The following is a 24,157-nucleotide window of genomic DNA, read 5'->3' as shown; positions in this document are numbered from 1 at the left end:
GTATTCCTAAATACACCTGTACCCCGATATAACGCTGTCCTCGGGAGCAAAAAAATCTTACTGCGTTATAGGTGAAACCACATTATATCGAACTTGCTTTCATCCACCGGAGTGCTCAGCCCCACCCCCCTGGAGCGCTGCTTTACCACATTATATCCAAATTCGTGTTATATCAGGTCGCGTTATATCGGGGTAGGGGTGTAGTTCTACTGACAAAGTGGCTTCAGTGCACTGCACACAATGTTTATCATTTGGACCAGAAAATCAAACTACAAAAAGCAGCATTTTGTTACGTTATAGGCTTGGTGTGTTCTCTATGAAACAGTCACATTTTCTTATTTTATCACTATTTTTATAATTACAAGAAAGCTTATGCTTAAGTGATGGAAAGAATTACAGCAAAGTTAACATAGTATTGTGTTTTTTTTCCATTTCTATTTATTGAATAAGTAGCTTTAAAATTCCTTTCCACTGGTGTATTCTTGTTCTCAGTTCCATAGAAACTGCAATCTCTTCACAACACACATGCTGCTGTTACATACACATTTCTTGGTTCCCAGAAACCATCTTATGGAAGAAAAATTATCACATGGCTGTATGAGAAACATTACTTGTTTCCCTCTATTTAATATAAAGGTGAACACATAGTACAATGGTATTTCAGTTTCAGATATAGTGCATTATATGTAAACAGGAAGAAGCTGATTAACTGTCTTGTCATTTTAAGTAATATTTGGGAGTGAAATAATCTACTTTCCTCTCTAAGGAGAGATTTAGATGTGAAAGCTCTCCTTCCTGAGGATATATCAACAAACCTTATGCAAAAAAATAAATTCTTTAGGAGTGTTACTTCTGCTTATGCACTTCCTTTTCTACTCTGTGCTATATTTGTCTGCTCCTTCCAGAATTTCTCCCTCAAAACAAGACACTCTCTGACTTTATATGTTAATAGAATTTGGTGTGTGTGGACTGAGACTGTATATGGACCTAAAGGTCCAACTAAAGTTTAGACACGGTTACTGTACTTCATTAAAGTCTGACTCTGCCCTGGTATATCCCTACATGTCTCTCACTGGAGTCAATGGTATCTTATTTGTCCTTATTGTATCTTATTTGTCCTTTTTTTTAAAAAGGCCACTTTTGTTTAGTTCTGTTGAACACATTTGAGTCTCTGTAAAGAAAATAGTAATTTTTAAAGGGTTTTGGCCTTTGATCTAAACCTTGGCTTACAAGATATAATGGAGATTAAAAAAAAAAAAGGAAATTGCCCTTCTTCAGATAAACTCTCAAAGTGCCTGCTGCATTAGTGCAAAAGTCTCCCAGACAGAATACATACCGGGGACAGTGCAAGAGCTGCTGTGCCAAATTCTTTCATGGTGTAACTCTGACTACACTAGAACTACACAAAGGGTAAATTTGGACTTTTAAGTCTAAAAATTAATCTGCTTGATAATTGTCAGTGTTTTAGCATCAAAGTATGTGCTTTTTAAAGTGATTGTTAGAGAGGCATGAAATGTAAAAGATAATCCACCCACGAACATTAGCATACTGATACATATGTATTGCAAAGAAGAACCCTTGAATTAAAAAGCAGTAAATCTTTCACTAGAGCTGAAAGAAACCCTTCACTGATTCTTAATTACAATGATACAACAAAAATATCTTCTTGCAAGCCTCCAGCTGATTATATGCAAGGTAAACACAGCGCTGATATAAAAGAGAATATCAGATTTTAAAGTAGGTTATTTAACTCCACAATATTAGTCCTCTTTTTCTTATTTACATACTTTAAGATGTAGAATTATGTACTGGAAAATCAATTTCTTTCACCAAGCGCTCCAATCATATGTATGCCATAGAGATTCCTAAAAATAAATAATATTAAATTTATAAGCAACAGAATCAGTACCTGAAATCAGGAAATTAACACTTACAATATGTGGCAAAATTCAAGTTAAAAGAGATTAATCTTTAGGTTTAACAGGGAACCTTTTTTAGCAAAGGACCATGTTTATGACTTATAAATACACTTAAGAGAAGAATGTTATCCAAATTTATTTTTTGCAAAATTTAATCCCCTCTCTGCTTGGGAGCACAGTGGCACCATAGACTGCAATAACAGTGAGAAGCATTAGCTTGCAGTAATAACACAGAAGGGGTTTTGAGAAGAATTCCTAGTGGACAAGAGGGCTAAGTGACGGCCACTTGAATGTCCTTTTCTGCATTTTGCCCTCTCTTCTTCCTGGGATCAGTTTTACATTGATTTATTGTAGCAGTAACAATATCTAGAACTTTTTATTTTTCCTCCACTTGCATAGAGAGAAATTGACCTTCAGTAAATGAGAAAAATAAATGCCTTTTGCAAATCCCTATAGGCATTGAGCAACTACAGTGGTGACCATAAATCTACACTGAAGATTCGTTAGTTTGGAGACTTTACTAAATAAAATGGGTTGAAGTGTTTTATACCTGAGTTATTGAGTCATACAATTTAATATGTGACTACAATTAATTCCTTTTGCATACTTCATATATATATGTACATACGTGTATTTCAGAAATACAATGTTGACCTTAGTTTTCACAGTGCTGTGATATTTAAATTGAGGCATCTAATTATTCTGTTTAGAAATATTTCAATTTTTCTCAACAGGAGCATATTCTGATGCGAAATCAAAACTTAGTTGGACTTAAACTGCCTGAACTCAGTGAAGCAGCTGAACAGGAAAGAGGTGCAATATCATCAAGCTGGAAGAAATACTTGTTTATTTCACACAGTCTTTTTATCCAAATAATGTAAAAGGAAATGATCTTTAGTTACTGTACTGTCAGTACATTCTCAAAATGTAACAGTAAATGGGGAATCATCTAACTGGTGTGTTTCTAATGGGGTCTCTCCGGATCAGTTAGTGGCCCTATGCTATTTAATTTTTTTTTATCAATGATCTGGAGGAAAACACAAAATAATTGCTGACAAAGTTTACAGATGACACATACGTAGTGTAAATAATTAAGAGGACAGGTCACTGATACAGAGCAATCCAAAATGCTTCGTAAGCTGGGCACAAGCAAACAACATTCATTTCAATATGCCCAAATGTAAAGTCATACATCTAGGAACAAAGAATGCAGGCTATATTTACAGGATGGGGACTCTCTTCTAGGAAGCAGTGACTCTGAAAAGGATTTTGAGGTCATGGTGTATAACTTGCTGAATGTGAGCTGCCAGTGCAATCCCTGGATATATAAACAGGGACGTATTGAGTAGAGGAAAGGGGATTATATTGCCTCTGTAGTTGGCACTGGTGAAAAATTAGGAAGACTGAGATGGGACATAACAGTTTTCAGGTACATAAAAGGTTGTGACAAGGAGGAGGGAGAAGAATTGTTCTTAACCTCTGAGGACAGGATAAGAAGCAATGGGCTTAAATTGGAGCAAGGGAGGTTTAGGTTGGACATTAGGAAAAAATTCCTAACTGTCAGCATGGTTAAGCGCTGGAATAAATTGCCGAGGGAGGTTGTGGAATTTCCATCTTTGGAGATTTTTGAGAGCAGGTTAGACAAACACCTGTCAGGAATGGCCTAGATAATACTCAGTCCTGCCATGAGTGCAAGGGACTGGACTAGATGACCTCTCGAGGTCCCTTCCAGTCCTATGATTCTATGAAGGGATTCAGAGAAGAGCCATGAGCATGATTAAAGGATTGGACAACATGCCTTATAGTGGCAGAATCCAAGGAGCCCAATCTGTTTAGCTATCAAGAGAAGGTTAAGGGGTGACTTGGTCACCATCTATAAGCACTAACATGGGGAACAGAAATGGGCTTTTCAGTCTAGCAGACAAAGGTATAACAAGATCCAATGGCTGGAAGTTGAAGCTACAGAAATTCAGACTAGAAATAAGATGCAAATTTTTAACCATTGGAACAATTTACCCAGGGGGTGGTGGATTCTCCATCCCTGGCGATTTTAAATAAAAGCTGTTTTTCTAAAAGATCTGCTCTAGTTTGAACAGGAATTAATTCAGGGAAGCTCTATGGCCTTTGTTATGCAGGAGGTCAGATCAGATGATCACAATTATTTGGGGTGTGATCCAAAGACCATTGAAATAAATGGAAAGATTCCTATTAACATCATTAATTCGTAAGTTTTCAGGCCAGAACTACCATTATGAACATCTAGTTCAACCTCCTGCAAAATGCAGACCACAGAATTTCATCCAGTAATTCTTTCTTCAAGCATGTAACTTCTAGTTGAGCTAGCTCTTATCTTTTACAAAGACCTCAAATCTTGATTTAAATAATTCAAGTGATAGAGAATCCATCACGTTCCCAGTAAGTTGTTCCAAAGGTTAATAATTCTAATGTTTAAAAATATACATCTTATTTCTAGCCAGAATTTGTCTAGCGTAAGCTTCCAGACATTCAACCTTGTTATGCTTCTGTTTGCTGGATTGAACAGCCCGAGCTTCTGTGCGCTAGATTACCAAATTTCTGTTCCCCATGTCAACATTTATACACTGTGATCAAGTCACCCTTAATCTTTTCTTGGATAAACTAGATTGAGCGTCTTATCTCTCTCGCAGTAAAGCAGGCTTTCCAGACCTTGATTGATTCTTGTGGATATTTTCTGAATCCTTTCCAATTTTTCAACATCCTTTTTGAAGTGTGGAGACAAGGCATGATATCCTGGCCCGAATGAAGTCAACAGCAAAACTTCCATTGACATGAGCTAGGATTTCGCCTTGGAAGTGGATTGCAGTAGCACAGATGAACCAACATGCTTATACTAACCTCCTGTATCATGATTTTTTGTGTGATCAGATGGACCACCTTGTGGGGGGCTACCATTCAAATGAACAAATGACCTTCCCTTTCCTCAAGAGATTTCCACGTTGCTCTGTAACATGTGTTCCAATATGTAAAACTAATATTAGTGACAGGACTGTAAATGTTGAGGCCAGTGTTTTCAAACCTGTGTGCCTAAAATCAGTCATCTAAATCTGTGTATGAAACCCTAACATAAAGGTGGTTTGGTTTTTCAGAGGTGCAGAGCATTCACAATTTCCATTTACTTGAATGGGAGTTTTGGGTGCTCAGCACCTGTGAAAAAGAGGCCACCTTTTACGTAGTGGCTTTAAATAAGGATTGAAATTACTAACATCAGTCACCCAGTTAGGAAACATTTCTAAATATCCTAAATATTTCTGCACTCTATAGTTCAGTTTTAAATATCACTACAAGAGAAAAATAAACTTTGGCAAATATCCCTTCCAACCGGGAAGAAGGCTCAGGGGAAGGAAACTTCTGGCAGACATCCCTCCACCTACATTATCCTGTCAGGGGTGCTGGATAATATGCAAAATAGGTTGTGGGGCTCACCTCCAAACCTGGCAGCTATCCTGGGATCTGCAGGAGGTTAGGGCTGGGTGAGCAGAGACTCCACTCCTCCCCTCTCCCCACCAGACCCACTTGGGATCTCCAGCAGCATGATTCCACTGGAGTTTCACTACCGTGGATTCCTCCAGGTGGCTACTGCTCTTAGGATCCCCAGGGTGGGGTATGCTCTGCAGAGAAGATAATATAGCCTGGGTGTGCATTATCTTTTTCACTAAGTTCCACAGTGCTGGAGAGGGGAATGATGCATCCCATTCCCCCATCTGCCCTATTTCTACTCCTTTCCCCATGCAGACTTTGGACGATCTCAAGAGGCTTACACAAAGGGTAGAGACCGGCGAAGGAGGGCACAGTGCAGTGGAGGTGAAATGCACTTTGTTGCTTTGCACTCCTTAAGTAAGACACTGTCAGAACCTCAAGGTTCAGTTTCACAGGAAAACAGTTGAGAGATTGCTTTACTTTTAACAATTTCAACTCTAGCATCACAGAAAATCACATCATAGTATCACAGCCTGAATAAAAGACACAACTTTTCCCACACATACACACACAGACCCCTTCCCCACAATTATTTTAAGGGGATCTTGGTTGTAGTGATATTGTTTGTGGATATAGTCTCTTAGTCCTGTTAATATACCTTTAAATAGTCATTTTCAGCAAACCTGAGTTTGCAGGGCTGGAATAATTGCTACCTTTCAAAATTCACACATGTAGAGTTGGCAGACTTAGAACTTTTGAGAAGAAAACATTCTGAAATTCTACATATTTTACATAGGACTGCAAATCTAGGGTGTCACCCAACGTCTAAGGCATAGCATGGACATTTAGAAGCCATCCGCACATCAGAATCTCTAACTGGGGCCTTAAAAATCAACTCCTTCAGCTCACTGGGAAGAGCAGCAAGGAGCAGAATCCTTAGTTTACTTATTAAAGAGCTTCTTACTTCCTTAAATTGTAACGAAATTAACTTAATGTAATATTTTACTAAAACATACAGTAATCAAGGTGCCAACAGTTTCCTTTGTTATGCATCACACAGTTTGTCTCCATCTTATCTTATCAGTGTCAAGTTGTCTGTCTTGGTCATCTTGGGATAAACACGACTTTAAAACTACAGACCTTTAAATAAATTAGCAGACCCAGTAAATTGGAGACACCGTTATGAGGCAGGCTTGTTATTCTTAAGGGCATATATGCAACGGTGCTGAGGTGGGTGCTGGACAATTTTTAAGTATTAAAAAGGTACAGAAAACAGGAAATACAAATTTAGTTGTATAATTAGTAGAGAATCTGCCTCCATTAAGCTTCTCTAACTCCAAATACTATCATGCACATTTTTAAAGGGTCAGAGCTTTTTCTTACTACCTCTTACATTTTTCCCAAGTCCAAGAGTTTGTTAAACAGGGAGGATTTATCTAGAAGACAGGAACATGAGTATTCATAGGCTTTCCAGCTTCGTTTGTAGGTGTTCGTGTTCTAGAAATGAGTCTTGTCCAGGGTGCTCACAAACAGTTGTCAGGGCATTGTAATTATCTTGTCCTTTTCCTATTGCTAACCACTAGACGGGAATGAGGTAGTAGGGGGCTTCTGGTATGGAAAAGGGTGAGACCCAGTGTTGTATGAGGAAAAAGTGACTGAAATACACTGAGAGTCACTGGTCCTAGTGAAGACGAGAGAAGTATAAGACTACAATTCAGTACCAATATTCTGTCACATTTGTAGCAAGTGAACATGTAGTATAAACAGTTAGATATCATATATCCATCACAACTTGGGGGAACAGTGAAGCCATGTAGTACAGTGTACTTTCTGCATCAGCAATAATCTTGGCCAGATAGCACATAAATCATCTGGTAAATGACAGTGCCTTGTTATAAAACATCTAGTGCAAAATTCCAGCATGATATAATCAACTAACAAAGCTCAGAGGCACTGGACTAGATGTTCCAACAGTCTATTCTGATTCAACTTCTGGGGTTCCTAGGAAAATGCTCACCTAGAAAAATAGAATATTTGCTCTTTTCCAGTATGTTCAGAGGCACTGTGCCGTGCCAGAATATCTCCTTCCCTCATTATCTCCTTCCTTCCATGCAACAGATTGCCATTCCGAATAGTTATTCTTGCTGCCAGTGTTCAGAGAGGGAAGTAAGGTAACTCTACCCTAGTATTAATGAATATTATAATAATGAACAGATGGATTATAAATTGGTGATTGGGATAAATAAGGTACACATTTCAGACCGTAGAGACAAAGGGTGGGGTTTTAAAAGCACTCCACTTTTCACCTAACTCTACTCCCATTGAAGCCAATGGTAAAAGTTCCATTGACTTCAGTAACAGCAGAATTCCGCTGACATGGAATATTTTTTAAAAACCCTCCCCAAATGTCTATGGGAGGCTGATTTCTGTATTAACACATGACTTCTTACAGTGACTTAATTGTGTCTTATGAAATTGTCCTTAGGGCCTTCACCTATACCTTGCTCCACTGAAGAAGAGGAGTCAAAGAACAGCTCTGATGTCATGCCTAATATTCCTGATATACTACTACGAAAACTCCATGTGCTTAAATCTCTGCCAGGAAGGTAAAAGCTAAGTAGGGGTATCGGTCCAGAATCCGTTGGAAGTCTGCTATCAAAGAAATAGTTGGTTCGACTGAACTAGCATTATGTAATTCTGCTCTCATATGAAATCCATATGTAGATAGATTTCTGAATCAGGATTTTTGGAAGGGCGATTGAAGCTATATCTTAAAATTTATTCGGCAGAGTCTTATAAAAATATGTGCATTTCTCAAACATCCAAAATGAAGAAAAAGAGAACCCATTTTAAAAATAATTTGAAATTCATAGTTCTGTAAATGTCTTATAAACATGAGGTGCAAGCTACAAATATTCCTTACCAGATTGTTCATGGTCTGACAGCTCCTAGTTTTCCAGAATACTGCTGCAAACTTAGGTATTGGAAATGTTTGTATTTCCTTCATCAAAAAAATGAAACAAAAACTATTGGGCCAGTTTGCTCCTTGCCCTGGTAAAACCTGGGGAAGGGAAACTCTGCAAGGAATCCTCTCTGCCAGTTTCTCCTAGATCGGGGTCCTCAAACTGGGGGTCAGGACCCCTCAGGGGGTCGCAAGGTTCTTACATGGGGGTTTGTGAGCTGTCAACCTCCACCCCCAAACCCCGCTTTGCCTTCAGCATTTATAAGGGTGTTAAATATATAAAAAGTGTTTTTAATTTATAGCGGGGGGGGGTCACACTCAGAGGCTTGCTATGTTAAAGGGGTCACCAGTACAAAAGTTTGAGAGCCACTGTCCTAGATCATTGCTTTGGCAGCAGGGGGTTTGCCATTCTGCAGATTTAGATGGAGGACCTGCCCACAAATTCCACAGATCCCCGGGGATCTACAAGCAGCCTGAGATATTGACGCAGAGATCCTGTCCCTCTGCCACAACTCTAGAGTCTCACTCTCCTTTCATCCTTCTTGTCATTGCTGACCCAGGATCCCCTTTAAAGGGCAAGAATTTCCCCACCACGTAGGGAGCTCCATGGGAAAGATAACACAGCTTGTCTTACTTGTCCGAGGTAATCTATATGCAGGACCACTAGAAGAGAATATTGTGTATCCATCTGCCCCCATCTGTACTCAACATGGGATTAGATGACCCTGTCCCCAGTTTGTCCCACTTCCAGCCTTCTTGCACAGATTCCAAGCCCACAGTGTACTCCCTGAGGGTTCTGGGACAAGAGCAGGAAACACTACCACCAATGCTTTCCACATGGGAGGGTGGAGATCTGTGCAGACATCACTGGACACCCTTCCCTATGTTAAGAAAACCTTAAAGTTGCATTGTTAGGCTCTCAAAAATGCAAAAAGAGAGACCTTAATTCTGCTCCCCTTTGCTTATGTACCACAATAGTCATTAATTGCATTATCATATAATGTTTCTCAGATACTATAGTAGAATCCCATACATTTTTCTATTACTTTTGGTACACACAGATAGCACATACTCTGTATATTCCAGACCAAAACAATAAAAGTCATGTATACACAAGATGTACAGTGAATTAGGAAGGAATATCTGTAGAGTTCTTGCCTCATTCATGGCCTATATGGCAAGATACATGTTGCACAGCGGGAGAAAGAATGGTAAAGTTAATAATATTGTGACCAAATTCTGTAGTATGTGGCCTAGTATTTAAAACCATATTTTAATTCATATATACAAGTGGGTAAAGTTAAGGTTATATGGACAGTCTTGACACTGGATTTCCTGATTTTTGAGCACTTCACCAAGCAACCTTAACATTCTCTTTTATATAATTTTTAATGCAGTTTCCATAATCTGGAACAATCTGGCTAAAACCTATTGTCCTGTCCCAAGCAGTATGAAGAAAGAGTAATTCCTAAAGTATATCTTTTAGCGAAATATCCAATATTGATTTTAAAATTGTCAGTGATGGAGAATCCACCACAATACTTGGTAAACAGTGGATACATCATTTAACTCATTTGAGGTCAACGGAGAATGAATTTAGCCTCAGAGTTTTTGCATAAGTTTTTACAGCTTTGAGTAGTGAAAACCTAAAATGTGTGTAATGTAAAACCAATATTTTACCAAAACTGTGCCTAGATACTTCTGTGCACCTTTGTAGCATATCTGTAATCATGCAAAATACTCCACTGTGACCAGTGCAGCAAACATGCACTGTATAAAACTTCATGTAAGAGAATATTTATTTAGCAAGTGATGCAAATTCAAGATCTTGTAAAGACAAAGGCAATTGAGTAGCTAAGGACAAAATAATTTAGAGTTGCACTGAAGTAAATGCCTAACAATATTCAGAAAAATAGAATTTGACCACTAATCCATTGAATGAATTCATAAATGACCTTGCACCCGTACTGCATGTTTGCTGGAGTCTCCGTGGCCAAATTAAGGAATTGATATTTCCTGGTCATTGTAACAGTCCTGTAACACTGGCAGAAGCTCACACTTTTTACTCCTTCTTTCCAAAATTAATTAACTCCACAGCAGCAAAGAAAATGATTTGTTTACAAAGTACAGTGATAAAACAATAAATGAACTTTACTTGCATATACTACAGCAAATCAAAGAGCTTACTACTACTGAACTTGCCAAGAAGTACACATCTGTCCAAAATAACAAACCTTTTCTAATAGGAACACTTTGCCCTCCAGCAGGAAATGTCTTTTCCCATATGATAGAAGTGCTGGCCTCCCCTTTTTGGAATAGCTATCAGTTCCAGATATTAATGCTGCTCCACTTCATCAAGAAAATCTCTTGCTCATAAATGACAGACAGGCTAACTTCTCTTTGGGATAAACACGCTATACAAAATGTGAATAACATTCGAATATGCTGAGAAATGTATTGCCCATACAGTACCTACTATACATGCCAACCACTTCTTCCATCATTAGCATCCCAACCTGTAGGTGAAAGAAGTACTACCACTCCTTTCAGGTATTTCCTTTGTTTGTTCACTTATGCAAACACTCTGGGTAGCATTCAAAAGTGTCAAAACAATTGCAGGGGATAAAAATTCTGTAACTCACTGGTAATGTGGACACGGCTACTAATCATGCCTGCCTATAATCTAACAGGCTTACCTAAATCCGCTCCTGTGTAGTATTTTGTGGAATCAAATTTATCACTTCCTACTCCTCATGCTGATATCCATCATCCTTGTAGCAAACTCCGCTACACTGTGCTGCAGCTGCCTCCTAGCCAGTTACATCAGACTGTATCTCCACATCTTACTGCATGAAATGTTCATATTTGCACCATTTTTCTTCCTACGGGTTTCTGCTGTTTTCACAATGATTACGTGCCTCCACCTTCTCTTTGTGGCTACCATGCTGCACCAGTCAAAGGGTCATAAGGGACTGCAAGGGTCATATAGTGTAACCCCTTGCCAAGATACAGGATTTGTTGTCTAAACCATCCAAGACAGATGGCCATCCAGCCTCCTTTTGAAAACCGCCAGTGAAGGAACTTCTATAACCTCCATAATTGCCCTGTGCTATAAACTCCCCCTGAAGCTTTGGTACAGGCCACTGTCAGAGACAGGATAATGGGTCAGGTGGACCATAGTCTGACCCAGTATGGCAGCTGTTATGTTCTTATGTTACCAGGTGACATCCCAAACCAGCAGTGGTTCATTTTCTGATTCCAATCTAGATGCAGATGAAATCCAGTAAGAACAAAAAGAAAAGGAGGACTTGTGGCACCTTAGAGACTAACCAATTTATTAGAGCATAAGCTTTCGTGAGCTACAGCTCACTTCCTCAGTAAGAACAGTCATTCTTCCAAGACTCTGTGAGATACATGTGTTCTACAAAAAGAAAAGGAGTACTTGTGGCACCTTAGAGACTAACAAATTTATCCACTGCATGCATCCGATGAAGTGAGCTGTAGTTCACAAAAGCTTATGCTCAGATAAATTTGTTAGTCTCTAGAGCATAAGCTTTTGTGAACTACAGCTCACTTCATCGGATGCATGCAGTGGATAAATTGGTTAGTCTCTAAGGTGCCACAAGTACTCCTTTTCTTTTTGCAGATTCAGACTAACACGGCTGCTACTCTGAAACCATGTATTCTACAGTATCAGCCAATGATCACAGTACAACTTCAGTGCTTTGAAACTAATTCTGTCTGCTGATCTGTCGAAGTTTTTATATTGTGTTCACCATACTGCCTGAGCACTTAACAGGAGGAGGATGGGTGGTGATACTGATTCCAGACATAATACATTCAACCATCAGTTGTCCCAGAAGCATCTCCCCCGATTTTTCCTTGCATGTTCATGTTGGTGCAAGGTAGTGTTGCTGTACCAGCAGCTCAGCTCAGTTACAATACATTTCGGTTAGTGAATAAGTACTACTGTCTGGAAATTTAAAGCAGTCACAATTTAGATTTTACCAAAAATGAGTCTTTTTTTTAAAAAATGTAATAAATGTTATGTTTTCATTTCAGCTCTCCTCCACTTACTGAAAAAGAAGTTGAGGTAAGTGATTTAGTAAACTCAAGATACATAGATTTTTTTTTCAAGGCCAGAAGCAATCACTGTAATCCTCTGGTCTGACCTCTGCATATCACAGACCATAACTTCTATGTTGAAAAAGAACATTCATTATAGAAAGATATTCAATCTCAATTTAAAAACTTCAAGTGAATACGAATCCATCACATCCTTTAATAAATTGCTCCAATGGTTACTCACCTTTGCTGGGTGGGGTTGGGGGTTAAGTGCCTTATTTCTAGTTTGAATTTGTCATGAAAGTTCTTGGCTATGTATAATTCAGATTATGCTCTTAATTCTATATTTTATTTTTTATTTAAAAATTCAGTTATTATGGTACTACTGTGTTTTCCATGCTGCATTGGTTTGTATCTTTTGTAATATGCTGTCAATTTTGAGAAGTGAAAGGATAGCTGGTGTGTTACAGAATAATTTAGCAATTATCTGTGCTCAGTTAACTGCCATGAATGTGAATGGTTGTGAACATGAATACCCACCAGCACAAGAATAGTATTGACTCCGGATATTGTGACACCTTCTTATCACATCTATGCGAAATATAAAGGCCCAGTTTTTCAAGAATGACCACTGCTTTTTTACAGTGCCTCAATTTTATAGTGCCTAACTTTGGACATTGTAACTTAGAGAGGATGCAGATCACTTTCAACTCTAATTAGCTGTTGTTCAACTATGCGGGAAGGAGGACAGGAAACACTGGATGTGGTTTTATTAGGCCTCAACTTTATTATTAACTGTCTGGGAGTACCTGGCAGATAAAAAGTGTACAGTGCAGGCAATTCCATGATCATTTCAACATATACATATGAGCATGGGTGGTGGGCAGCCGCCCCTAAGGGACACCTGGGCCACGGTGGCCCCGCCCCTTCCCCGAGGCCCCCGCCTGCTGCTGCTGCCACCTGCCTACCTGCAGTCCACCTGCCCCACCCCCAGGTCTCCACTGCTCACCACATTGCTTCTCCTCGGGGTAGGGGAGTACGGAAGGACGCTGCGAAGAAGCAGTGGGCGTGCAGGTCTGCCGGGGGAGTGAGGCAGCTTGGCTGGGCATTGGGGCTGGCAGCTCGGTCCTGAGGGGGTGGCTCGGCCCGGCGCTCAGGCAGGGGGTGGGGGAGAGCGGCTCAGTGCTCGGGCAGGGGGCGGACGGGAGCATTTTGGCCCAGTGCTCAGGTGGGAGTGGCTCAGTGCTCAGGGTGGGAGGAGGGGTGGCTTGACTCAGCCCAGCTTTGGGGCTGGCTCGGGGGCAGCTTCACCTGGCACTGGGATTGGCCCGGGGTTGCTGGGGTGGGTAAGCCAGGGCTCCTCTGGTCAGTGGGGCACTCAGGGCTCCTCCTGTTATTGGCGGGAGGTGGGGTTCCAGGCTCCGAGGTGCAGGGAGTGGGGCCTGGGGCAGGGACTGGGCCAGCAGGCTAGTAATAGCCTCTCCAAAGTGGGGGTTCACCCGCTGCCTATGGGGGGGCTTCCATCAGCCCTCCCCCTTTTCCATCCTGGTCCCCAGGCCACCTGCTCCTGGGACCTTACCATTCCCCCCTCCCCTAGTGAGGGGTAAGGTGGTCTATAAAGGAGAGGAATTGGCACCCTGCCATGCCAGTTACAGGAGCCCTGAATCTCTCGTTTCTGCTCCTTTAAGAAATACGTCCTTTAAATCCTTTACCAATCCATTTATCTGATCACTGTATCACTTCCCTACAGAGTACCTGTGCTGGACAACTGTACAGTGCAGGTAATAACATGATCATTTTAATATATACCAGGGGCCTTCCATCATCCCTCCCAATGCTGTTACCTTATCATCCCTCCCTATTTACATACCTCCTAGCCTTGTCAATCCCAGGGGGCTTCACAGCTCCCTACCACACCCTGTGTTGCAGCATGGCCAACCACACAATTTTTACTCCAGGGAAAAGTTCGAAGATCTGTCCCAAGTTCCTTTTAACCTACCTTAGAGAGGGTGCTGATCACTTACAACTTCAGTCAGCTGGAAGTGTGCATTCTCAGCACCTCACAAAATCAGCCCTCATGGGTGTAAAATTTAAACATCCAAAATATTGAGGCTACTTTTAAGAATATGTCATAAAACCTTTAGATTTGTGACAAGCAATAATGTATTTGTAAAGAAGGAAATACTCTAAAAACCAGGTTCAAGAAAATATAAGTTGATAACCTTTTGCTGCCTGCTCTATCAGGTGTTTATGTCCCAGATGAAACATTTCTGGTAAATTATGAGTTCATCCCTGGATTTCCTTTGCACAGACTGCATGTTTAAAAAACTTGGGGACCATTGGGAAAAGTCCAGCTAAATAACATAAACATTTGTGATTCTGATACATAATGCTGTTAGGTAGTCTAATTCCTTCATTACATTTGTCATGCTATGCTGGTATTTCTGAAAACATTGAGGAAAAGAGACACTGCAGCACATTTACACATAACTAATCTCAAAGAGGAAGGTAAAAATAAAATAATATAATCTCCAAAAGATAATGTAATGTCTAATTTTATTGTATGTGTGGGGCCTGATTCTGTGGTCCTTACTTAGGCAAAACTGCCAGTGAAGGCAGGCAAGTCATATCTTACTGGTAATTTCTTTACCAGAATAGAAAGTTCTAGTATATAATCAGTATTATTACAAATGCCCTTTGTTTCCCACCCCCAACAGACTGTGTTTGTACAACTTTCCTTGGCATTCAGAAATGATAGTTACACCTTGGAATCTAGAATTAACCAGGCGGAGAGGGAGAGAAATCTTACTGAGGAGAACACGGAGAAGGAACTGGACAACTTTAAAGCAGCCATTATGGTAAGAAAACAGGGATAAATTCTTTTCTCTTTTAAACCAGTAAAACTCCACTGTTGTTAATGCAGATACACCTGCTAATATCAGCTGTGAATTTGATTCACAGACTTCATTTTCTACCACTTTTACTTCACTACTTTCACCATGACAAGGCAGCCAGTTAGTCAAAGCTTCTAAGTAGGTATCAGAGAAAGATACCTAGGCTTGATTACCCCCAGACTTAGGGCAAAAATTATGTCTATAAAAGCTTGTGGCTTTTATAGACATAATGCCTCCTGGAGCTTCCCAGTCTGCAGAGGAAGCGTAGCTGTTGTGGCACCCTTTAAGGAGGTGCAACATAATGAGCCAGCGGTGTGGAGAGCATTGTGCTGTCTCTCTCCCACACACAAACACTCTTTGGGAAGTAGAAGACCTGTAATTGTGTTCAGCCCTAGTGTGAGAGAAGGGGGCAGGGCACAATGTAAACTCTGACGTGGCTGGGTCCACTGCAGGAATGAAGCATTTCTGGGACTGCAAGGGAGCACTTAGCCATGGCGAGCTGGAGTGGGATCTTATTGTCATTTGATAATAAACCTAAATGGACAATTTAGGTATGTTATTGAAAGGTGTTAAAGGCAGCTCTCTCTTCAATGGCTTGAAGTTCATGGCTTGACATAAAGCCATACTGGAGATGTTAAAAAGAGGCATGGGAAAGGGAATAGTGAGCTTTCACGGGACCCCTTCAGGGGGTCGATGAAATCTCCTCGGTAAAAATATTGTAGTTCCTGGATTCTTTTCCACTTCTTATATAGCTTCCAGGGTGGCTGTTTTCTGCTTCTAATCAAAAATTTGTCAGCTATCAGCAATTACCTTTCTTGTGTCCAACTTTCCAGCTCTCCATGGATTTTGTAACTGAAATGCCAAATAATTTTGAAATATGTGTTAAGTTACAATACACTGCAAAATTCCTTGTGCAATAAAAGCAGCAGAGGCCCAGGAACCATGGTGATAGGTACAGTATTAGGTAGACAGAATGATGTACTGATCTGGGGTTGATAAATAGTTAAAAGAACATAAGGCAAGAGTCACCCATTATATTTGGCAAGCAGGGCACACGAAGTTATGAAACTGAAGGAGGATACAATTAAACAAGGATTGTGAAGTTTACATTTTTTCACTGGGATTTCAAAGCTGCATTTGAGGATTATCTGTACCTAAAAATGTGGGGGTTGTATTGCTGCTTTCTCCCCTACTCTTGGCTGTTTAGAGAGCTTTAAGTAAGCAGAGATGATCTATTAAATCTCATGTCTTCATTTATAGTAATCCTTTGTGTACACACACATTTTTATAGCTAGTGCATAAGGGTACTTTGAAATGCAGCCTGTCATTTGTAGTAATACAAATATTTTGGTTTAGAATCATTTACTAGCAAGAAATAAAGTAAGGATCATGTTAACAGCACAGGAGAAAAGCAGCTAACTTCCCCTCCTCATTCCAGTTCACATGACACAATTTGGACTTAAATGGCTACTTTATATAACCTCTGATGATGTGTGTAATTTTTACTAAACAGGGTCTTATTCCAAATATTTTGACGCTCCGATCACCTTAAACAAAGGGACAAAGCCCATGGGAGTTCCTGTATTACACATGGATCATATTAGGGCCTACGTCTGCACCTTTGGAACTCAGTTGAAGATTGCCTGTTCGTTTCTGTAGGAGCAGGCCCATTGAACAGTGTTGCCAACTCCCATGATTCTTTCAGGAGCTTCATGATATTGATGTTTTACTTAAAACCCCAGCTCTCGAAGACAACTGATAACATGAGAATCTCATCTTTCATTTTTAAAAAAGGTTTTAGTCTGCATGGTTGCACAAAAAAGCTTGACAATGTAAGCTGAGTGTACCCTAACGTCTCAAAGACCAGATGGCGCATAAAACCCCCACACACATTGGTTTAAAATCATGAGACTTAAAAAATAGATCTCATGATATTTAGGAGCCCCCTGACTTCATGATTTTTGAATGTTTGGCGTCAGCAATAGTATAAATGTCATATTCATGATGAGAGCTGTAGGTTTTTTTTCAGGTATAACTTCATAAACAAATAAAACTACAAATAAAATCTGAATCACAGATATTCATGTTTATTTCTGATTCAGGGATCCCTTCTGAAGTTACTGCAGCCCTTTGACATTGAAACATGCTATAGAACACAGAAATCAATCCAACACCACAAAAATCTGGCTCTAGAGCTGAATTACCTCAAAGTGTGGGGGATTTGGGCCATTTGTTTAAATACAGTGACAAAGAATTAAATATTACAGAGAACAGCAGTCACTAATTAGGAAAAGAGTTGTTCACTAAGGCCCTGATTCAGCAAAGCATATGAACACATGCTTAACTTTAACTATGTGAGTAATCCCATTGAAACCATGTACTTACGTGCTTTCCTGAATTAGGGCCTAAATTACCAAAGTGATTTGAGTTAGTATATACAGATATTTCTGATTAATTTCTCACCTGTCCATAGGATTGTTTTCTGGTTATTGCAGGCAATATTAGAGAAAGTCATGCTGCTTGCTATTGCTCTTTTCTTTTCTGAGTTCTTGGAAAGTTAAGGGTTGATAGCTTATCAAAATGTGAATATATCATAGAAATTAGAAAAGCTGAAGAGACTTGTTGATACCTACCACACTGGCAAGTTCAAGTATTCTTTGGGTTTTGGAAACAGATTTGTAAATGGTCGTTACTATAAAGGGTATATTTCTAAAGTTGTACGTAGGCCTTTAGCACTGAGACTTCCATTGACTTCAGTGGGAACAACACTTCAAATGTGCACCCTCTGAATATTTGCCTCTAAAACTCTTAGCCCGTGCTTTAATATTTTGGTGGTTAGACCATGATTTGATGTTTTGGTGCATTCTTTCATTTCAGTCTTCAGCTGCCTTATGGCATCACTATGAACACAGAGAAACTTGCCAGAAGCTGTTGGAGGATATTGCTGTACTACATCGTTTGGCTGCTAGGCTCTCCAGTCGTGCTGAAATGGTTGGAGCTGTTCGCCAGGTAAGACAGTTTAAAAAATCTCCAGCGTGTTCCTTGATTTCTATACTTTAGCTATCTCATTTTAGATCTTAATGAAAAAAATTAATGTTTCACATAGTTGCACATGTATGCACGTGTGTAAATATATTATGTATCTCATCATGAGATGCATTTACACACACACAATTTTTCTGTAGTGTACTTGGATTTTATCTGTCGTGACTGGTTTAAAGCAATTAACATAACTTCAGATAACATGCTATTGCCCTCAATATGGCATCTGTAGGTAATAGAATGCACACAGAGGGAAACTACCCTTGAAGCCACTCAACATTTGTATGATATATATCATTTTAAACAATAGTTATTTCACATACAAACCAGGTAATTATAGTAACATTTTGTGTATGAGAGTTTGTGTATAAATGTATGATCTGATCACCAAAAATATCAATATCGTCAGTATATGTCCATGTACGTGCTGGGATTCAGGTGTGGAAGACAATTCTATTTAGCCTGAGGAGTTCCCAGTCATGAAAGTCCTTTTTGAACAACTGCTCCATACTCAGCTCTGGCAGAACTTGGCAGACATAGAGATTAATTATTTGTTTAAATAGTATAGGAGTTACCCCTGTATTTCTCTCACTTTAGGAGAAACGTATGTCAAAGGCCACAGAAGTAATGATGCAGTATGTGGAGAATTTGAAGAGAACATATGAAAAGGACCATGCTGAGCTAATGGAGTTTAAGAAACTGGCCAATCAGAATTCTAGCAGAAGTTACAGTTCATCTGGTAATAACAGTGCTTAAGGCTTGCCTTTAATCACATGGGTTTATAGTGCTACTTATCTTGTAAAATCAGGTATTGTGAACATTCTCAGTTACAGAAGCAGATTTTACAAGGTATCTCCCAACACATACTTGTGTATAGTATCTGCAAGAGGTTTCAGGGCTGGTTGGATTACCCTATTTTAAGAAAAAAGAAAAGGAGTACTTGTGGCAGCTAAGAGACTAACAAATTTATTTGAGCATAAGCTTTCGTGAGCTACAGCTCACTTCATCGGATGCATTCAGTGGCTTAGGATGCATCCGATGAAGTGAGCTGTAGCTCACAAAAGCTTATGCTCAAATAAATTTTAGTCTCTAAGGTACCACAAGTCCTCCTTTTCTTTTTGAGAATACAGACTAACACGGCTGCTACTCTGAAACCTATTTTAAGAGTATCTTTTTGAATTTCCCTTGTATATAACACAAAGCTACTTTATCTAATCCTGCAATTGTTAGGTGCACACCATTTCCCATGAAAGTCAATGGAAAATTGAGAGATAAGGTGGGTGAGGTAATAGCTTTTATTGCACCGACTTCTGTTGGTGAGAGAGATATACTTTTGAGCCACACAGAGCTCTGCTTCGGGGCTGGAAAAGGTACTCCCAGCATCACAGCAAAATGCCAGGTGGACCAGATCGTTTAGCATAAGTATTAGCACATATTGTAAGGGATCATTCAAGGTAGACTGGCCAGTTAACCCCTATGCAGTCATAGGACAAAAGAGGGGGTTAGTGGGTTACGGATTGTTGTAATAATCCATAAATCCGATGTCTCTTTTAAATCCATGATTTATAGTGTCTTGCAGAGTTGTGAATTTAAGCTCCCAGGCTTGTCTTTTGAAAGTGTTGTGCAGGTTTCCTTTGAGGATGAGGACTGATATGTCAGACTTTCTGATCGCTTTGTGAAGTGTTCTCTCACAGGTGATAGGGTGATTTTGACTTTTATCATTTTCCTATGTGAGTTCATTCAAGAGTGCAGGGATTGTCTTGTTTCACCCACATAGTTCTTACTGGGGCATTTAGTGCGCTGGAGAGGTACACCACATGTTGTGGTAAATATGGCTGCATGTTTTCCATCTGTTCTGGTAGGGTCTGATGCCACTTGGAGTTGGTGGTCCTGGTCTGTGGAGAGCTTGCTTCTGATTATGAGCTTGGAAATGACTGTTGGAAGGCCAGAAGTGGGTCGGGGGTTCAGGAAAGATTTCTTTCAGGATGGGGTCCCCATCGAGTATGGGTTGTATTTGTTTGATGATACACAGTTTGGGGTGAAAGGTGACAGCTAGGGGTGTGTGGTTGGAGGGGATTTTATTTCTCTATTGAAACAGATTCTCTCAGGGTACTTGGGTCGCCCATTCTATGATGCTATCTACTTCTCTGGTGGAGTGTCGTTGTTTGGGGACGGCAGTTTTAAGGTGTGTTAAAGGTGTATATCCCTCCTGAACTTCGTCCTCAGAGTATATTCCATAGTATCTGAGTATCTGCCTGTGGATTACAGATTTCTTAGTGTGTTTGGGGTGGTTACTGGATCTATGAAGGAAGGTGTGGTGATCTGTGGGTTTCTTGTACATGGTTGTCTGTAGGGTTCCATTGTTGAAGCTGATTATAGTGTTCAGGAAATTGATGCTAGTGTGGGAGTGTTCCACACCAACAACAACCCATCCATTAAACTGTCTCCAGAACACTTCCACACTAGCATCAACTTCCTGGACACCACAATCAGCTTCAACAGTGGTGCAATATGTATAGTATGTGAAGCTGAACTAGTTTAAGAAATAACTAGGCACTGACTACATTGAAATAAATTTAAATACTTGAAGAACTGATGATGCATGGGAAACTTTTAAAAACATTCTGTTTGGAAACAATTCTGTTTCTACTATCTGTATTAAACATTTTATCTGAGCATTCTTTACTACTAAGAATATTTGCATGAAAACAGGATCTTTGTTTCTTGAGAGAGCTCATATAAATGGTCTTCATTATAAAGAGCATGAGAAAAGAAATACAGGAAGTCTATGATAGAAGCAATATTACTTCTAAATGGAACATTTTTAATAGTTTCCAAAAGATATCAGTCACTTTTAAAAAACAAAACACTGGATATTTAACATCTTCATAAAATCTTGTATGTATAGAATTGTTTTATGGTTGTCTCTAGGATCACAAGTTTGGCTGTTTGTTAAATATTCATTTGCACATGCTCTTGCATGTGTTTAGAGTTCACTTTCAGCAGACGTCAGCTCTGCAAAGCTGCTATGTCTCCTTAAAGTGGATTATGAAAGCTTTTGTGCAATGCCTATACAATACATTTTATATTTTATCAGCTAGATTTACTAACTACGGTTATTCTAGATGATTGTTAATTATCCAAGTATGATCGGGCCAAATGATTATATTTAATTGCATTACTTGCATGTGTGCTTATTTTTGCCTGTTTTCTATAGGACTTCCTCAGAAGTAAAATGTGATGAAAAGGAATTTATTCCAGTAGGCAAAATTTTAAAAAAAGTTCTTTGCTGTCTTTTCTTTGCTGTTTTTGCTTATGTAGCCTACTGGAAGTTTAAGTATTAAAACTTTCTTCTGAAAAATCAGCATGTAGGAACAGCCAGTAGGCCAGATTCTGATCGCAGTGGCAACTGAAGTCAGTTGAAATAAGTGGGGTCCTTACAAATTTCCATTGGGGTAACTGAGATCCAATCTAGTTCATATATCAATTTTATTTATAGGGATTTATCCATATAGTCTAACTCTGTTCTTTATCTACTGTCTTCCATGCAGAAGATGGAGTGCCTCGTTCATCTAGATCCATGTCTCTTACTGTTGGAAAGGTATTTTGACAATATTAACAGAAATTAAACTGTTAAGTGAAGATTTTATGTAACAAAAATTCAGTCACTGTCTAAATATATAGAATTTGATTGCCTACTACAGTCCTGATAAATCTGAAGTGCAGTTTGTGTGATGGCCAATTCAAATATTTTGCAAAAAGAAAAGGAGTGCTTGTGGCACCTTAAAGACTAAACTTAGAGTCTCTAAGGTGCCACAAGTACTCCTTTTCTTTTTGCGGATACAGACTAACACAGCTGCTACTCTGAAACCTGTCAAATATTTTGGAATTTTGTAAAATTGAGAATAACTGTATACAGTAATAAATAGTAATTCTTGGAATTAATTGAAAATTTATAAAGGGGCCTCACTAATTTGTTTCAGAATAATAGTGTTTTAGAGCACAATCCTGCTTTACAGTCCATGGCCAGATCCTCAGCTGTGACTGTCATAAGTTGAGCATTAGGCCAAGAATGACTATATGAATAGGGGTTGCAGGATCAGTCTCTTAGGTTCTGAAATTGTCACTCTTAGCAACCACATCATTTCCACAACACCATAGAGATAATCCAGTAGTTTTTAAGGGTGTGGCTCACTGATTCAGTCAGCACAGGACAATCTTTTTTTATTGTTTTGTTAAAGCATTCATAACTGAGATATTCTCCATGCTTGATATTGACTTATTAATAACTTTAACAAAGCTAGTTTTAAATATGTGCAGACTCCTAGCCTTTGGAGACTCAGCTATAAGGCAGCCTCTTAAATTCACTAATTAATACAGCTGAGAACCTATTCAGCTAATAGGAAATTGATCTGTTATGTTGTTCAACTTCTGCAAGCTTTATTTCATATTTATATTTCATCGTTTGTAATAGTTAAGGTCCAAATTGTTCCCAGCCCCATGCAGATACTCAGTGGGAAGAGACAGGGAACAAGAAGCCTCCTTTATTGTTCCTCTCTGTCCAGGTGCCACCCATACTCCCATTCCTTGCACTCTCTGCACACAGGGACCAAGAGACTTTAGTATCTGCAGCAGTGCTAGACTCTCCAGAAATGGTAGGGCTAATCTTCTTCTCCCCTTCCATACCAGCAAGTAAAGCTGAGCTGGCATTTTGGGAGCATAGTGCACTATACTTGGATAAAGATTGTCACCGTCTACATTCAGGCATGCACTCTCCCAGCACGACTTGGAGGCATATTGCCTGAGTAGGGAGGTTCAAATTCTGCCCCACCCCCATGCTTTTTCTCTTGGGGGGGAGGGGGGGACAGCAGCAGCCTGGGAAATTCCATACCAAAAATTGTGTTAAGAGAATGTTAAGTTTATACTCAGAAGTCAGGAACTACCAAGCTAAGGTTGCACATACCATTTTAACTCCTCTTCGTGTCTATATGCATTTTGATAGTCTTTTTTTGTTTACATTGTATTTATTTATTTTAAAAAAAGCGGGGTGAGCAACTGAAGAAGAAACAAAAGACCAAACAATGTAAAGGAATGGGAAAAGAGGGAAAGGAGACTGACATATTGGTTTCCATCCACTATGGATTAATAAAAAGTTTCTAAGACAGTAGACTAAAACTTTTAAGATTTGTCTGAAGTCTTTCTCTGAAACAGTACCTGCTCTTTAGCTGCTAGGTCAGCCAAGTCGCTGACCCAAGCTTCTATCCCTGGAGACAGTCTGCTCTTCCATCTAAGCAATATGAGTCACTTGCCTACAAGCACTGCTCTGGAGAACTAAGCTTTCCGTGAGTTGGAGAGTTTTCAAGATGATGAGCTATATCCCAAAAAACAGTTCTGGGAAGTAATTTTTAAGGAGGTATCTATTATCATACTAACCTTACTACTTATTCTAGCTGAAACAAATGTATCCTGGAACAGTCCCAAAACATGTGAGCCAGTGTGGTTCCAGAAGACCCACATCTCCAACAACAGTCTGTTTTGGCAAGATCCATGCGCTGTAATCTATGTGGGGACCCGTGTGAACAAAATAAAATTTGTGGCTACATTAGCCTTAATCATAGATCAGTTGCAGAGTTTTAATGTTTTGCAAGGCATTTCCCCATTGTCTAGGGCTCAAAAATATACACAAATCTTTGTTTCAGGCCTGGCACAGGCAATCTGAATTAGGAAGGGTCTTTTGGGCCTGGAAGTCAGGCTGCAGTTGATTGGGTGTACCTAGAGATGGAGCTCTCTCCACATCGACTATAATTCTGGCATCTCTG

General features: G+C 39.6%; 1 protein-coding gene across 14 annotated transcripts in view; it reads left to right on the top strand.

The window, feature by feature from the left end:
- Positions 1-24,157, top strand: part of IRAG1 (inositol 1,4,5-triphosphate receptor associated 1) — a 137,226-nt gene that overhangs the window by 93,636 nt on the left and 19,433 nt on the right. For all 14 annotated transcript variants that reach the window (XM_078853204.1, XM_078853203.1, XM_078853206.1 and 11 more), the window contains 7 exons: positions 2,654-2,732; positions 7,861-7,981; positions 12,400-12,430; positions 15,120-15,260; positions 18,174-18,305; positions 18,936-19,077; positions 21,890-21,939. In XM_078853204.1, the coding sequence (XP_078709330.1) occupies positions 2,654-2,732; positions 7,861-7,981; positions 12,400-12,430; positions 15,120-15,260; positions 18,174-18,305; positions 18,936-19,077; positions 21,890-21,939 (696 nt within the window). The remainder of the gene's footprint in view (positions 1-2,653; positions 2,733-7,860; positions 7,982-12,399; positions 12,431-15,119; positions 15,261-18,173; positions 18,306-18,935; positions 19,078-21,889; positions 21,940-24,157) is intronic.

This window comes from Lepidochelys kempii, chromosome 6 (genome assembly GCF_965140285.1).
Source record: "Lepidochelys kempii isolate rLepKem1 chromosome 6, rLepKem1.hap1, whole genome shotgun sequence".
Lineage (NCBI taxonomy): Eukaryota > Metazoa > Chordata > Testudines > Cheloniidae > Lepidochelys > Lepidochelys kempii.
Note: the sequence above shows the minus strand (reverse complement) of the source record. Positions and strands in the feature narration are given on the sequence as shown.